Raw genomic sequence first — 16,710 nt, forward strand, 5'->3', positions numbered from 1 at the left:
GAGCCGATTGGCCTCATTTGCATATCTTAATCGGTGAATTAGTTCTAAAACTTGAGGTTATAGTTTTGAGGTTATAATGAATAAACTGATCACGTTTTGAATTTGAATGTTTGTTGTTCTTTACCTTTTTGGTGCGCATTTAGTATTGTTGAGAAATTGGGTTTCACGTTTTTTGTCCCACTTTGAACGTTCTGGATTTTTAAAGTATGCTTTATTTAGTACACATGCTTCAAATCATTCCGAAGGAGACAGTTAATATTGAGCGTAGAAATGGGCGCCGACATAAACTAATGTATCCAGCAGAAGACCAAGACGGGATTGAAATAAACTGGCTACTTGCGGATTTTTTTTTTTTTTGATAAAGGTAAATGTTGGGATGTGGATGGGTGGAGTGATGGTGAGTGAGTGTCGTGATCGATGCACATTTTTTTCGTTAACAATACAATAAACTTCACTTTTATTAAAATTTGTTCTTTTTTTAACTTTATTTCTCCGATTTCGATCCTCCCTGCAACCTTGCTACAATCGCTCAACCACGAGACTGACGTCCGTCCTCTTGCAACTTCCTTTTCTTTCCTGTTTCGCCCGGCCTGTCTAGCGCTTGCGGCTCTTTCGCCCATTCAAGCAAATTGCTTGATTAATTCAATTTTATGTTTTGAATATTATTATTAGCCGTTCCTATCAATATCAATCCTTCTAATTCAACTGATATATTAGTTTATCTCCTACTTATTTTTTGTCATAATTTTTTATTACTTTTTTATTGTTATCATTAAATCGCTGTCCTATATCAATCTCATGAGCTCTCTGGAGCGCACCCACGACTTCATCACTACTGCGGATATTGGGGGCTTTTACGATAGCAGCTAAATGTTTTATATGGAGTTTAACATTTGGCGGTTGAAATAATGTGAACACTTCATTCAAAACAACACGCAAAACTAGCCTCACTATATTAGCTTAAAAATATATAAAAAAACGCAGATTCTCATGAAGCCAAATTAAAGCAAGGCGTCGAATTGTAGTTTAAAACTTATTCTCTTTAAAATAAAATAAAATTATTCGCCACAGATAAAATTACCATATAACAATTAATACAAGCGTATCACGCAAGTCTGGCCTTTATCGCTGTCCGTATGAGAGAGCACCCATTCATGTATCGATTTCTCGCATCATACACAAGAACGATCACCGACTATCTCTCACGAGCGGCATATTTTCATATTTTTGTCGAATAAAACAGTTTAAATAAAGAGTGTATGCATATTTTCACAAATTAAATTTAAAATGTGTCCCAAGGTTTAAAGAAAGAGTATTGAACCAGGTATTGTTTAAAAATATTTCCAGTGCAGTAAATAAAGAAGTCATTTTGATTAATCAACTCCTAATTTTGTATTGAATTTTATTGCTTATACCGGCCATTTGAGTCATTATAGCGCTTCCAAATACTTCCTACTGTTACAATGGCTTCTACGGGCCTGACGAAACCGACGGCTCCGTCGGCACGCTGATATTCGAGTTGTGCGGATTCCTCGGGAACGCACAAACCGCGGAACTCGGGAACAGGCTGTACCGAATTCACCATAATTCATATTCTGTTGGACTCCTGATTACACAGGTATTCAGGGAAACGAAATAGGAGATCGACTAGCCATCGCAGAACGTAAAAGCCCGGCCTGCTGCCATAACACTCTTCACGCCGTAACTCAATTTGCCTTAGCAAAAATATCCTCACCAATAATTTGCTGGAATGGTTATTTGTTTAGCAGCGGTCGCTCTTTCCAGAAAATCATGAAGACCACAACACCACCTTGCGTTTTGTGTAGCGTTGATGATATCACCGTCCGCCACATCTTGACCGAATGCCATGGATGTATTGCGGAACGCATAACCTTCGAGTTAGACCCCAGCATCGACACTATCCTATCAGCAGACAGCCATTGCCAGCGTCAACTTTTACAATTCTTTCGTATGATTAGCCTTTATCAAGAACTTTAACCAAAACCTTATGTAAACCAGATGCACATTTTTCATAAAATCAACAGATTGCTTAAAGTAATCCGAGACTACCCGGTATAAGGTAATTTGTATATCACAAATAGCTTGCAAAAAAAGTTAGATTTTAAGAATGTAATGAATTTACTGATTGTAGTGAGAGCACTGTCTTTGCAGCATAAAAGTACGCAGCCACCTGCTCGACGTCGACATCGATAGTCGGCCATCGACGCACGATCGTGGCTGAGTGTCTGGGTGAGTGCGTAGCAACAATCGTCGAAGTTGACGCCGAGCGCTCTAGGGCAACGTAGGGGTTGCACATGTATCTGTATTATTATTCTTGTCTGTGTTTACTATTATTTATATTTGTGTTTTTAATAGCTGTTAGAATCACAACACTGATTAAAACAGGCGAATGAGGCCAATCAAATTCTAGAAAATAAAAATCGATGCTATTCGGTTGAGATCGGTGATATCGACGCCACAGGATAGTGGTGGTGGGCTGTCCAATCAGAAGACCTGCTATTACTCCCAGATTTTGGTGAGATGGATGGTCTCTCAATGGTGATGTTGTGATCTTGAGGGATTTAAGAAAAGAGCGGTCACAGATAACCTAATAACCGTTTGAAAAAAGTCCTTACTGAACATCAACCGATGCTTTGGAATAGAACACACTCGGAATATAGAATATGTCATAATGGGTTGTAACGTTGCGAAGTGCAAAGATGTATCACATAATTTACCCGTCCATTATTCCGATTCGCGTAGTACAGCGGTAGGCAAACTTTTGAGGCAGAGGGCCAAATTTATCAAATGGTCGCCGCGGACCAGGAACTAGCGTTGTTTCAACTGTGTTTGCAATTGATACATTTTAACATTTAAAAATCAAATAATTTGTGGTAAGTTTGCTTTTGGGTACGGTCGCCATTTAGTATAAAAAATAAATTTAGTATTAAATTAAAATTAGTATTAAATACTTGTGGACTGTGTGCTCTCGATTCACCTAATGGACTGCTGTAGCGCTTGCTTTGCGTATGTTTAACGTGTCGATTGTTTTCGTGAAGTGTAATACAATTGTTTTTGTGTGAACGGTATGGCCTGAACTCTTGCTCAGTAGATTGTAATGGTGTGATATGGATTTGTGAAGTGTGTTACAATGAGTATATAATAGCTGATAGTGTTTATTTCAATAGAACATCAAACGATGTTCTACTGTAGTATAAAAGTTTTAACGTGCGGTGTTGGTGTAGAAGAGTCCATCAAAAATGGCGAAGGTTTGTTACAAGATGCTAGGTGCGCTGCAAATGCAAGAAATGAGGCATATTAGTGTATCGTTTTAGGTGTTCATTGCGGGTCTGAGGCTTTCGTGGTATACTTACGAGCTGATAGCTGTCCTCCAGGACGACGTCGAATAGACGAATCTTTCCAGAGCAACGTTCAGGCATATCCATGAAACAGTGCCTTGCGGTAAAAGTGTAATGCCGCAAATGGAACTCATACTACAAGATGACGAGCGACACGATGTTGGCTGGCTCATTTATGCAGCTAGTGGTTGGTTAAAGAAAGGATATGATTTAGAAATGATAAAAAATGTCAGCCAAAGCACAAATGCTCGTATAAGGTGTGCCGTGCAAGCAATGAAGTAAAAATATTACAGTAAGGTTAGAGTTAAAACTTACCTCGGAATTCGAACTTCAGGGTAGCGCAGATTCGAGCTTTAGACCTTCGTAGTACGCTTATACGTGGCGATGACGTTTCTGCAGGAGACAATCGACGAACCTGTGCAGGAGAAACATCCCATTGCCAAGGAAAATATCTCATCGCTTTTATTGAGAAGAAAGCGATAATGAGTTTAACATCGTGTTATATCTCAACCTAATGGTCCCCTAGATGGCCGAGAATGGCACTCAAATGAGGCTGTATGTCGAAGTGGGCGTGCGAACTATAGGGATGTCGGTGAACGCGCAATCCACACGATTTGTGAGTGCCGATCAGAAGAGATTAGAAAGGTCGCGATGAAAGTTTGGCCCCAACCAACCATGTAATAACAAAAAAGGGGACAATCATCTTCTCTCTGCCTGAGTCAAAATAGACGAAACATTGGCCAGCAGCTGATGAGAGATGTGAGACGCGAAAAATATCTATGCTATGCTAAGTGGTAAGTGATCCTAAGAAGATAGAAGAGCATCTAAATAATGCTTATAAACTGTGCTTTTTATGTACGTCAATTTCATCAGATGCGATCTCGAATTCCAAACGTTTTTTTTTTTTTTTTTTTTTTTACATGGAGAATTAAATCTTTATGACTAACCTACGTGGGGGACGTAGAGTGGGGGACTCACGACACTAAGCGTGCCGCGTTACCGCCCTAAACGCACTCCATGTGCCTCTTTCTTCTGAACCCTCCGGCCCCATTAGGCAGCAGGGAGAAGGAAAGGCAAAAAGCCAATCTGCAAACCTTTAAGGCTACATTCGGCGAGCACAACTTGTACTCCACTAGGTACACCCCCCGATGTACCCTATTAGACCCTCATTAACCTGACTCCACCGTAATGATACGGCCCCGTATATTACCGTGAGCTAGGTCACGGTACACGGGTCACTGCCGTTCAACCACCGGCACTACTCAAGGAGGGACAAAAAAGGCTATTGATAGCCATGATATCGGAACACCTCATGCTCTGGCAGACGAGCCATGCGCTCTAGAACAATAGAAGTGTTACAGCCAGTGCATGGGTTAAAATATCCGGCAGGCTAGCCACAACGGTGGCTATTTGCCGGGAAGTGTGGTACCAGCTCCGATACAACTATCGCCAAATCAGAATGGCTATTTGCCGGAAGGTGTGGTACCAGCTCCGGTACAAGTATCGACAGAACAGGATGCGTGAGCTGACATCTATTCGCAAAGGCGAATGTAAGTAGGAAGTTGCTTGACGCGCTGTAAAGATATGAAGCTGAATTTTGATCCTTTTTTGAGTGATCTCAAAGCTCGGATGCGGCACAAAATTAGTAAAGAGCGACTGGCAAATGGAGCAGGCGTTTTTTGCCGATGCCAAAAAAGGATATTGATAGCCTTGGTATCGGAACACCCCTGGCAGACAAGTCATATGCACTATGGCAATAAAACCCTTACTGCCAGGGCATGGGGTGCAATAGCTGCGGGGCTACGGAGATCGGTGCCGGAGTGCAAAAAGATGTGGCAGCAGCTCAGGTTCCGCTATCGGCAAGTTCAGATGCGCGTAACCGCTGCTAGCCGCAATGGCGAAAGTAAGTAAGAAGTTGCTTGAGGCGCAGTAAATGCATGAAGTAAGGCATCATAAATCGGACTTTATTTATTAATGTTAATTTCAGATCCTAGGTACAGGCCAAAATGGTTCGCGTACGAGGCCATGGCCTTCGTTAGAAGCAGCAGCAGTGGTGCCATGCTGCAGAGAGATGGCCAGGTATGTTGATAAAACAGAGAATGAGTTGCAAAGGTGATACGATAATGTGCTCTTGTTTTGCAGGCTTCGTACCGACCAGCAGAGGAAGCTGCCGGATTGGGCAACCCGGTGGCTTCCTCAACGCCGAGGCCTGTACCTAGGGAGGAGGACATGGGGGCGTACGATTTTGGCCCATTGTTTGAGGTGGCAGCTCAAGCAATGAGGCCAAAAAGAAAAAAAGACGCCCCCAGAATTCTGCAGGCCATGATCGACGCGATTGGAAGGTTTGAGGACGCGTAATTGTGTTGTTTTTGTGAAGTTTAATTTGTTTGTGTATTTATCTATTTATTTATTTATTTATGTATGTATTTATTTGTTTTTACTATACATACTATACTATACAGAACATATTGTAATACACAGTACCAGCCACAGACACATAGTAACACACTTTGGAAAGCCAAATCACACCATTGCATCACATCCATTATAACACACACAGCAAATCAGATCATACCATACACACCCGGAAGAGCTCAGGCCACACCGTTCATATAAAAACAATTGTGACACACTTAACAGAACCAACCGAAACGTACAACATAAGCAGGAACAGTTTATGCATTATAACCCAAAGCAGGAACAGTAGAAGCATTAAACCTAAAACAGGAACTTAGTGACAAGAACCATCATTCTTGTCAACAAAAGACAATCGTAACTAGCTTAGTGAAAACAATAACTTTCCAACATACAACCCGGAACCAATTGTGAGAAACCCTTAACTTCTTTTGAGTATAAATAAAACCAACTCCGATCATGGCAAGTTAGATTCGTTCGGACTGTCAGGATAGAAATATGCCCATCCTACATATATCGACTTCTTCATTTAAAGAGTTAAGTTATGTCCCCCTACCCAAGGTAAGGCCTCTAAACTCCAACGTTTCCAGTAAGGGAAACCTCCTAAAGGTTTCTATGATCACCTGGACGATCAAGTGTCGAACGTCCGCTTCGAAACAGTATCCACCTCAGTTCTGCTTATTTCGGCAAACGATGACCTTCCTCAAACGATGTTTGAAGGCCACCCTGGCCAACGCGAGTTCAAAGTTACTACATTGCGATCGACCCAAAATCGAACATACCGTGACTATCTCAAAACATACCACATGGCGACCGTAACAGCCATCAAACATATTACATAAGTTTGTTCACTCTAACATTAAAATAAACAGCGCAATTGGCAAGAGAATAGGCATAATTCATTTTTGAAATCGGGTTATTTAAGCCAAACTATGTCGATCTAAAATTTGTTCAAAATAATGATATTAGCCTAAGGATTCGTCTAGGTGCACGTAAGTTAGCCTGTTCAAGAATGGATGGGGCGTCAATAAAACCACAAAGTAGTTTATGTAGAAATACACACTGTGCCGTCATTCGTCTATATTGGAGGGACTCCAGTCCGAAAAAGAGGAACCTAGTGTGGTAAGAGGAGTAAGTATAATCGCGTACGAGGCCATGGCCTTCTTAAAAAGCAGCAGCTCTGATGCCATGCTGCAGAGAGATGGCCAGGCTCCGTGCCGACCAGTAGAGGAAGCTGGAAGATTGAGCAATCCGGTGGCTTCCTCTACGCCTAGGCCTGTACCTAGGGAGGAGGATATGGGGGCGTACGATTTTGGCCCATTGTTTGAGGTGGCAGCTCAAGCAATGAGGCCAAAAAGAAAAAAAGACGCCCCCAGAATTCTGCAGGCCATAATCGACGCGATAGGAAGGTTTGAGGACGCGTAATTGTTGAATTTTTCTTTTCTTTATTTATTTATGTAGTTATTAATTTATTTATCTATTTATTTATTTATTTATCTATTTATTTGTTTATTAAATTAAAATATTAGAGCCACTACAGGCGTACAGAACTTATTTCTATACTGATAAGGCAAAAGTTTTAACCTAAGACAAAACAAAAATATTCACGATAATATGCGCTTCGAAATAGTGATTTAAGTTTGTAAGCTGGCGGATTGGGCAACCCGGTGGCTTCCTCTACTCCTAGGCCTGTACCTAGGGAGGAGGATATAGGGGCGTATGATTTTGGCCCATTTTTTGAGGTGGCAACTCAAGCAATGAGGCCAAAAACTAAAAAATAAAGACGCCTCCAGAATTCTGCAGGCTATAATTGACGCGATAGGAAGGTTTGAGGGCGCTAGGACTTCAATGCTTTGTGAGGTCTAGGAATTATTGTTTTGCTGATTTATTTATTTATTCAACAAAAGTAATTGAGCCACTATTCCGGCTGCAGTTACACGAAGATAGCAACTAGCAGTATTTTTGCAATTTCACGCCTGTGTGGTTTGTGTTTTTGCAGTCATACATTTTCAGATGTCTCGTATGGATTTTAATAAAATCGCCAACATATGGCTATCCATATACAGTAATAATTCATGATTTGTCTTTTTTTGTAAGGCATTAACCCGTAGCCTAAAGTTGCAGCTTTTGCGTTGCATTGAAAAACACCCCTTGCTCTGGCAGACAAGTCATATGTACTATGGCAATAAAACCCTTACTGCCAGGGCATGGGGTACAATAGCTGCGGGGCTACGGAGATCGGTGCCGGAGTGCAAAAAGATGTGGCAGCAGCTCAGGTTCCGCTATCGGCAACTTCAGATGCGCGTAACCGCTGCTAGCCGCAATGGCGAAAGTAAGTAATAAGTTGCTTGAGGTGCAGTAAATGCATGAAGTAAGACATAATCAGTCGTACCTTCCATAGAAATGGATACCAGCATTACGTGTCAATCATAGAACACGTAAATTTTTAAAGCGCAACGCTATAAAATGAGTGCGTGAACATAGCACAGTTCAGTTACGCAGCCGGTAACGTAATAGGATTCGAGCAGTAGCATCGATTAAAAATTGCAGAGGTTTGTTAAAAGATGCTTGATGCGCTGGCAAATGCATGAAGTAAGACATGGTAAATTATGCATTAGTAAATTAATGTTATTTATAAAACCATGGTTCATTAGGTCTTGTATACTTACCATTGCTTTCCTCCAGGATGACGACGAATGGACGAATCTCTACAGAGAAACGCTATGGAGCTACCAAAGTATCTACTTGACATTTGGAACCTGTGCCACACGAATGACGAGCAGCACAATATCCGACGCAATTGTAGCGGTCAGTGATATATTCTGGAAATGGTACAGAAAAATGTTAGTAATTGGTTCCAGGTAAAGAGAAGGAACATAGGAATTATATGCTACACAATCCTTTGGAACGAAATTTACGGAAACAACCCTACGGATGCGGAAATCTCGTTTCATCCATTTTATCATGCGTAGTAGTTGTGTGGCTCAAAACGTTTAAATAATAATGATAATAGAGTAAGACAAATATGTACTTGCTTGGAACTATCTTCCAAGTGAAGTCAATTGCTTGCTTGCAAAATCGACGATGAACATTTAGAACTTTCCATTGTAGATTAACCCAAAATTGCGTGGTAAAATGCAATAATAGTGAATCTATCGGAGCTACATAACTAGGATTAAGTGTCGCCTGAAAGACGGATAAGACTTTGCACGAGTTGTGTTAAACAGTTGAAAAAAAATCTATAATTTAATAATTGAATTTTAATATTTATTCATCGATTGAAAGTATATCTTGCGGGAAAAATTATCTTATGGTTCAGCAGTGGCATTACAGCTGAACTGAACTGAAAAACTGAAATGAACTGCAATTCCTATTGGGAAAAGTAGTGGTACAATAATGTACACGGAATAAGGACATTCCTGCGCCAAGGTGTTCTTTTTGATATGAGCACATGATGAAGCAACTAATTTTCATATCTTATAGATCATCAACATGTTTTTATATAACAAGCAAAACAGCTAACAAATGTATAGAACTTTTGAAAAAAAAAAAAAACGTAAGTAAAATTTAGAAAAGACTTTAGCATCCTCTCAAAACTTGCGGCCTGGCCGGTTGGGGTGTTGGAGTTACAGCTCATTTTTATTGAAAAAATATTGGTAGGATTTTTTAAATTCTAATTTTACTACGATATGTTATAAAACATTGTTATGAACCTATAAAATAGTATTCATTCAAATCTAACAAGTAATTCAAAAGTACACGCTTTCAACCACGAAAAACCACATTCTTCCATACAAAATGTATGGCCTACCCGGGTATGCCTGATGAAAATTTATTCTTGATGGTGGGAACAAGTGGTCCGCAGACCAAAGGTTAGAACACTGCTTAATATTATATATTATACGTTTCGGATACGCTTTTTAGGGGCATGGTTACTTACCAATTGGTTGCTTTCTTCCAGGACGAGTCCTATTGATCCCATTATAATGATGAAAGATCAAACACGAATATATCAAGCAGAAATATTAACAGGACAATAATAGCTCAACCGCACAGCTCGGCACTTTCAGTGTAAAAGAACGATATGATAATGAAACGGAAGTGAGGCTGTGACGTTAGAGAGAGACAAAGATCGAGAAAAAAAATAAGGTGTCTGATCAAAAACGATACGAAACAGCTTGATCGTTTCGTTGACAATCAGTACCGTTGCGTAACCGATCGCGCGGAGGACACATGACCATGTTTTAATACGATTTTTTTTAAATCACTTGCTAAATTTTTTTGATGAAAAACTAAGAATTTTTACAACTGAAAAATATTTTGAATGAATTTCCGCTTAGCATTTTCGTAGAAAGCTGGCGATATCGGAATGATTGCCTCATCTCGTCATGCATATGACTCAAGTTACACTAAGCAATTAACGCCGCGCTCTGGCAACTATCGAACAGAACATCTGACCCGTTTACAAGGTGGCCATAATATAGAGGTTATCTTTTCCCAAGATGTATGTAGTAACAAGGTGTATTAATATCGCAACTACCCAGTCAGACAAATCGGACTTAATTTACCCCTATCTTACCCCTAAATTACCGGTAATTTAAGAGTAATTTAATGGTAAATTAGCAGTCGTTGATTTATCCATTCGAGCAGTTTTGAAAGATCCTGTCAAAGTTTGGATAGCTCCTATCAATTCCTTCCTCAATTTTTTTTTTATTTTTTTCGGCCTCATTTCATTTTCCTTAAGTTATACAAACAATTTCTATTTTTTTCAGCCAACTCGACATGTACAGCCGCTTCACCCGGAGAAAATGATGCACAACAAGCACTGATAAACGTACTTTCTCGGCTGATTTTTACGTTTAACAGTTTAGAACACACCGCCGTCGTCTTCTTCCGCTGAAGATCATTAAAACTACACTCTTTTTGCTCTTATTTATATCTTTTCACTGGCAACAAACGACAACACTTCCATCCGCTAAATTGCTCTTAAATTACTGTTATGCCAGACACTAAACTGCTCGAATGGGTAAATTAACAGAAGGGTGTCTGACTGGGTGTTACCCAGGTGACAACTGTTCTACAGTTTTAGCTTTTGCTTCTTGTGAGCAGCTCGATTTAACCCATTGCCTCATATGAACGCTTGAAAACATGGATGTGTGAGTGAACAACGATGTGTTGAAGCGTTGATGTTTATGTCAGAGCTTCGGTAGAAACCGGACAAGCAAGTAGCTTGCAGTTTCGTCCTCGGCGTTCAACAATCAAAACACTGAGTAAGAAGAAATAAACTATTGTAATGTATTGAATTTTCGGAAGAACGAAAGATCGGAAGACGCTTGCAGCTTGCTTGTTCAAACTCGAATGCCCATTTTATTTTTCTGCTGCTGTTACTTTCGGTTTTGACATTAATCAAGATTCACATAGACATAAGGTGAGACGGAATACCACGATTGCTATTAACAAGATATTACACTCTCTATCCAGGAATATCAGAATAGCGGAGAAATGCAGGGAAATTAACAAAACAACGCGAAAGAGTGTTTTATAATAAACTTTTTGTTTGATACGGATTGAAGAGTACGCATGTTTTGTTTTGGGCAGGTAGCTTGTGCACAACGAGATGACAATTCTCAAAATGGCACCAGCAAAAACGCTTCACTCTGACGTTTCAACTGTTTTAAGCCTGCTCTTTAAGCTTCCAGCAGCTTAAAAAACGCTAAGAATCTGCTCGAAAATGTCACTTGGGTACCCACTTTGCCAGCTGCTCGAAAACTGCAATTCAATGCAAACAGCTGACAGGCTAAATTTGAATCCAACGAACTGAAAACGGAAAGGACCCCAATGATCGTTTTAAAAAATCAATCCTGAAATGAGCGTGGAGCAAAATATCAAAACATGCACCGCCATAAATCTCCTGCCCTTGTGTACCGGTGAAGCGTCAAGCCCGAAAAGAAACACGGCAAAGATCCATTTTTTTTTGGAACGATAACATTTTACAGTTTACCCGCTTAATTTCTCCAGCAGTGCCAACTACGACAGCACTTATCTGCAGTATTCACCGCCAGTGTGGCTTACTGCGCTGCATTTCATGGGAAGCGACCGTGTTTGCACTTACACATCGCAACGGCAAGAAGCGCCGTGTGGCTGTTCAGGTGAGAAAATAATAAACAAATATAGTGTACCCTGGGCTGGGAACAGATTCCCAGGAAACGTGGGCTGTGGTCGGCGGCACTACACATCCTTTCTCGCATACACTATCACGGCGACGTGCAAGCAAGGACGGAAGATTAATTCGCAGCTTCCGTAGAGCTCCAAGCTTTGGCCAAGCAGCGCGCTGCTACAGAGGGGAATGCACCGGTGCATTCCATCGCTACAAGAGTGTGCAGCACGCGCCACATAAAGCACTCGGGTTGCAGTGCAAACAGTTTTCGGTTGAAAAGGGGGGCGGTTGAATCTTCATTTCATCGTCCCCATCCACCACCATCAAGAACCGTACCAAACCTTGAGGTTGGTAAGCTTCGTTCCGGCAGCGTACAGGAGGAACGCTTTCAGCGGTTAAGCTTTGTGCCTGGTTGCTGTTTGCACGGGATCTATAATGCAAAAAAGTATGTACCTTGTGCAATAAATTTTGCAAAACCCCGAAAGTCGTCGTGGCAGATTTCTGGGCTGCAAAGTAAGGGTTTAGCATTGCGTAGTGTGTATATATTACGGTACGGGTTTTAGGAATGCTACGAGGACTAGGAAGTGGTATTGGCAGTCTGAAAGGAAAGGATACTAAAATATTCACTGCACGGCACGGCATCGGTTCGCACAAATATGGTTCTGTGGATGGGAACCCTTTGCGGGCAGGGTACGGGCATCGGGTGGTAACGATGAATAAAAGACGACAGCAAACCAGAAAGAGCCGGTGCGAAGTGACGTAAAACAATCCACAATTACGTTACCCACGTTTCGACTTACTTGCGCCCCGGTACCAATCATAATCAAACAAATTGGATCAGAAAGTTTCTTTTCGCTGTGTTGCTGTTGCTTTCTTCGCGATAGATTGATAAGCGGCTGGAGCAGCGATAAACATTGAACGTCCGGGATGCCCATCACAATTACATCAATCTTCGGGGCTGTGAAGTGCGGGTGGAACTGAACGCTTTTGTACGAGAAAATGTTAAAAAAAGGCATTTGTTTTTAAATGAAACAGTGCGAAGATCGTTTTGGTGCAGCTGATTGCCTACATTTGGGCGTCTTTTGCATATTGAATTAAAAAATCAACTAAATCGCCTGAAAGTATGCAATGCGCATTGCACACCATTTACAAACCGTTTTACGATGCATTGTCATAGAACCCATCTATTTACTCAATAATCTAACGGTTCTTGTTTTCTTTTTTCGCCAGCTTCACACACTCATGGGAGGATTGATTATTTCCCCTCGCTGCGCCATAACGCCATCGTCATTCAGCTTAGCAAAAAAACACACACACTTTGTCTGTACCGCAACGAGAGCGGAAATATACAATATTTTCATTCAATCAACCGTCCATTCATCGTGCCAAAGTCCGGCCCGGTACGTGGAACGGAAACAGTGGAAACCGGGCGCTGGTGTAGTCTCTTTGATGACTTTCCGTCTTTCGGCCGTTCGGGATGCCGTGGTCCGAGCGGGAACGTGCTTCCACTGTGTGTTGAAGTTGTTGCACTCAAAATCAGAAAAAAATACACCCCGACGGAGCTAACGACCAAACCCCGTTGCCCGGATGGTAGTTTGTTTGATATTGGTTAGCTCTTACTGGCTAGTGTTCGCGACAGATGAAGCACACCATACATACTGGTCGTGTTATAGGAAGCATAATGGGAGCGGAGAGGAGGTACAGAAAAAACAGGGAAGAGCTGTCAGAAGGAAAAAAGTTGATAAATTTAATTTATGAAACCATTGCCGTGCACTGCTAGGCGGCTGTTACTGTTCCAACGGATCCCCCCCTCGAGTATGAAGTGGCAACTTTTTGCGGTTATGTATTTCGAGTTTTTTTTCCCTCTTCTATCCCTCTGTCCATCGTACGCTCTGACCGATGGGAATAGTTGGGTTTCAGATTGATTAATTAAATTATAATATTCCGAGCAGGTAAAACCCGTGCACCTTGATGAGCCTTCCGCACGGCAGTGTAGTGTGCGTGCGGGAGAAGGCAGCAAAAGCTCGTTAGTGAAAGGCCAATCAGGTCGCCTTCTAGGGGTTTTTCCCCCTTTGCTCCTCTTTTCAAACGCACAAAGATTAGAACCAAAGGTTTCATTAATGAAGAAGCGAACGTTAACTTCTTCTGGCGAGTTTCACCGGAATGCCGCCGGAAGGGCGGATGACAAGATCCGCCTTGTAGCGCACTTGATCGATCGACTCGCCGGGCAGGATACGGTAGCTGGCCAGCAGCTTCACGATGGTAACTTTCATCTCGAGCAGCGCGTACTTCTGACCAATACAGTTCCGCGAACCGGCACTGAACGGGATGTAGTCGTACGGGCCGCGCGGGATTTCGTTCGCGTCGGAGAACCGCTCCGGGATAAACTTTTCCGGCTCGGGGAACACCTCGGGATTGCGGTGCAGGCAGAAGATGTTGAGCGAGATGGTTGTTCCGGCGGGCACTACTGTACCGTCTGGAGTGAGGAAAAGAACAGCTTAGTTGCAAAGCTACAGAGCGAAGGCGACCAAAGTGACCTACTCATTTCCATATCCTCGAGAAGTTTACGCCCCACGAACGGAACCGGAGGAACTAAGCGCAACGACTCCTTGATTACTAGATCCAGATACTTAAGCTCCTGAAGGAGTGCGTTCGTGAGGACGATCGTCTTTGCACTCTCCCCCAGTACGGTGTCGATCTCTTCGTACAGCTTCTGCTGAACATCCTGATGCTTTGCCAGCTGCAGAATGGTGAACGAAATGCCCGAAGTCGTCGTATCATGCCCCTCGAACATGAACGTGTCCACCTCCTCCCGAATGTCGGCCGTGCTGAGCGGCTGTCCGTTGACCCTTACCTTCAGCAGCTGATCGAGGAACGTGTCGCGGTGTTTGGAGTAATCGTCCACCTGTACGGGTTTGTCTTCCTTCGCTAGCTGTTTCCTTCTCGTATCGATGACAGTGTTTGTGAAATCATGCAACCGTTTGATGATTCTTCCCTGTTCCCTCGCGTAAGAGTACAGCACAAAGAGGGCGGGGAACTGATTCAGCACACTGAAAATGCGCCGAAACACGTACTCGGACACCTTCTTAACGCCCTGGGTGTACTCGTTGCTGGGGTCTTCCTGTGCGTTGATGTGAACACCCATCGATGTTGCTAGAAGGCCCAGATAAAACCATTGTACGATAAGCTACACCAATAATCCCACCAACACGCAAATCCCACGCCCAATGACCTACCGCAAATACTATCCAGCGCGTACAGCGTGATGTGATCGTAGATATCGAACTCTTGCTGATCGACGTGCCGTTCCAGCTTGGAGACGAGCGTGTCCGCCTCTCGGTTGAACACGTCCATGAATTGGTCGAGAATTTTGAAATGAAACGACGGTGTGATGATCTTGCGACGCTGGAACCACTTCTCGCCGAACGAAAGCAGCAGCCCGGTACCGAGCCACGGCTCTAGGAAGTCGTATTGGTAGGATTTTTTCGTTGTCTTTGCCAGCAGCACCTTTTCGATGTTTTGGGCGGAAGCGATTTCTAGCTCCAGCATGTTGAATGCACCGATTAGGCATATATCCTTACCGTATTGGGCATGGGAGTCAACAATGGTATCGAATATTTCTGTTGTAAATGCGGAAATAAGCAAGTTTTTTAACACGGGAGTTCAAAAACATTGCAAAAACTCAATGCTCACCTGTAATAGATTTGTTATGAAACAGGTAACTACACCCAAGAATGTACTCCGGCTGGGGTCCTGGGAAGTACCTAAGAAGCTTCAGCCTCTCTTGTCGCTTTTGATGATATTTTAGCAATAGGTAGGAAAGATAAACCACAAACACCGCAACCAAAACAAACATTTTGGTAGTGTAACTTTGAACCTTTACGCCTTATCGACACGGACCGCTAGCAACTGATGCGTGAAGACACCGCTGCGCTGGACGTTTATATAGCAAGGGTCTTATCGTATCGATAAGATCAGCTGATTGCAGGTTTGTTTTCATCAAAAGCGTTGGCTACAGTGAGCAGTGAGTCGTGGGAGCAAAGCTCATGGGCGGGATTTCTGAGTGACTTTCTGAATCATCCAAGCAAAGTCGGTTTTGGCGTCTGTAATCTTGTTGTCGAGTGACATCATTTTTCAATTTAAATTTTAGTTTAGATTTGGATACCAACAGAATATTTGCTGTTTTGAATATTTAAGGCATTTTTTGTGTGTAAATTAAACCAAACCTTAAAAAATTGTAAAATGTACAGCATCCACGCCACCTTTACGAAACAAGACAGCCACTAAAAAAGAAGCACTTGTCCCTTCCTACGTTAACTCAAACAAACCGTGCGCCGGATAAGAAATCTCTTCCTGCCACGACGTAACGCTCCCGTTTTGATTGGCAACGACCGGGCAATAGCACTCTGACCCGTGTGCTCAGATCAAGATTTGCCAACTGTGTGACCGGAACGTGACAAACCAAATCCAAACGTAATCCTTTTTGTCTTCCGAAGCCCGTGCCCGTGTCGTGCTCGCTATGGTGACGCTACGATACCAGCGATACAGGCGCTCTGTCTGTCTGTTCTTCAGGGTTCAGCGAAAGCTTACCTCGATTTAGACATTGGGCTTGGTAAAAAGAAAACCAAAACTCACGGACAACTTGAAGAAGCGATGCTCGTGGTCCCACTCGAGATAACGATAGGATCACGGCTTGGAAAAGGCCCATGAACTCCGGCGGTGATGTTACAAAACTGTCCAGATTTGGACAACGCAGCATCATCATGTAACACAACGGTC

At 42.5% G+C, this 16,710-nt stretch overlaps 1 protein-coding gene and 2 long non-coding RNA genes across 4 annotated transcripts; all 3 read right to left on the reverse strand.

Annotated features, from left to right (window-relative positions):
• Nucleotides 1-2,746: 2,746 nt before the first annotated feature.
• Nucleotides 2,747-4,242, reverse strand: LOC121597108. Its single transcript, XR_006005381.1, has 3 exons — nt 3,675-4,242; nt 3,375-3,540; nt 2,747-3,293 (listed from the first exon to the last, which is right to left on the reverse strand). It is a non-coding gene; the product is annotated as an uncharacterized LOC121597108 (long non-coding RNA).
• A 3,021-nt stretch (nt 4,243-7,263) lies between these two features.
• On the reverse strand, nt 7,264-10,202 carry LOC121596744. 2 transcript variants are annotated; one of them, XR_006005309.1, is made up of 4 exons: nt 9,979-10,202; nt 9,715-9,881; nt 8,444-8,596; nt 7,264-8,350 (listed from the first exon to the last, which is right to left on the reverse strand). It is a non-coding gene; the product is annotated as an uncharacterized LOC121596744 (long non-coding RNA). The 2 variants fall into 2 exon arrangements; XR_006005310.1 differs by lacking the exon at nt 9,979-10,202 and having other exon boundaries at nt 9,715-9,945.
• Nucleotides 10,203-13,248: 3,046 nt separating this feature from the next.
• On the reverse strand, nt 13,249-15,839 carry LOC121595321 (cytochrome P450 4d1-like). Its single transcript, XM_041919230.1, has 4 exons — nt 15,625-15,839; nt 15,168-15,551; nt 14,473-15,084; nt 13,249-14,407 (listed from the first exon to the last, which is right to left on the reverse strand). Exons 1-4 carry the CDS (start codon nt 15,785-15,787, stop codon nt 14,067-14,069), a joined length of 1,500 nt encoding a protein of 499 aa, XP_041775164.1. The 5' UTR covers nt 15,788-15,839; the 3' UTR covers nt 13,249-14,066.
• Between the last annotated feature and the right edge of the window lie 871 nt (nt 15,840-16,710).

Source organism: Anopheles merus, chromosome 3R (assembly GCF_017562075.2).
Source record: "Anopheles merus strain MAF chromosome 3R, AmerM5.1, whole genome shotgun sequence".
In the NCBI taxonomy this organism is placed as follows: domain Eukaryota; kingdom Metazoa; phylum Arthropoda; class Insecta; order Diptera; family Culicidae; genus Anopheles; species Anopheles merus.

Coding starts and splice junctions, on each gene's coding strand:
- LOC121595321 (XM_041919230.1), bottom strand. CDS start 15,787: ATGTTTGTTTTGGTTGCGGTGTTTGTGGTTTATCTTTCCTACCTATTG. Junction 15,552..15,624: donor TCATAACAAATCTATTACAG/GTGAGCATTGAG, acceptor CATTTACAACAG/AAATATTCGATACCATTGTT. Junction 15,085..15,167: donor CGCGCTGGATAGTATTTGCG/GTAGGTCATTGG, acceptor TGGGCCTTCTAG/CAACATCGATGGGTGTTCAC.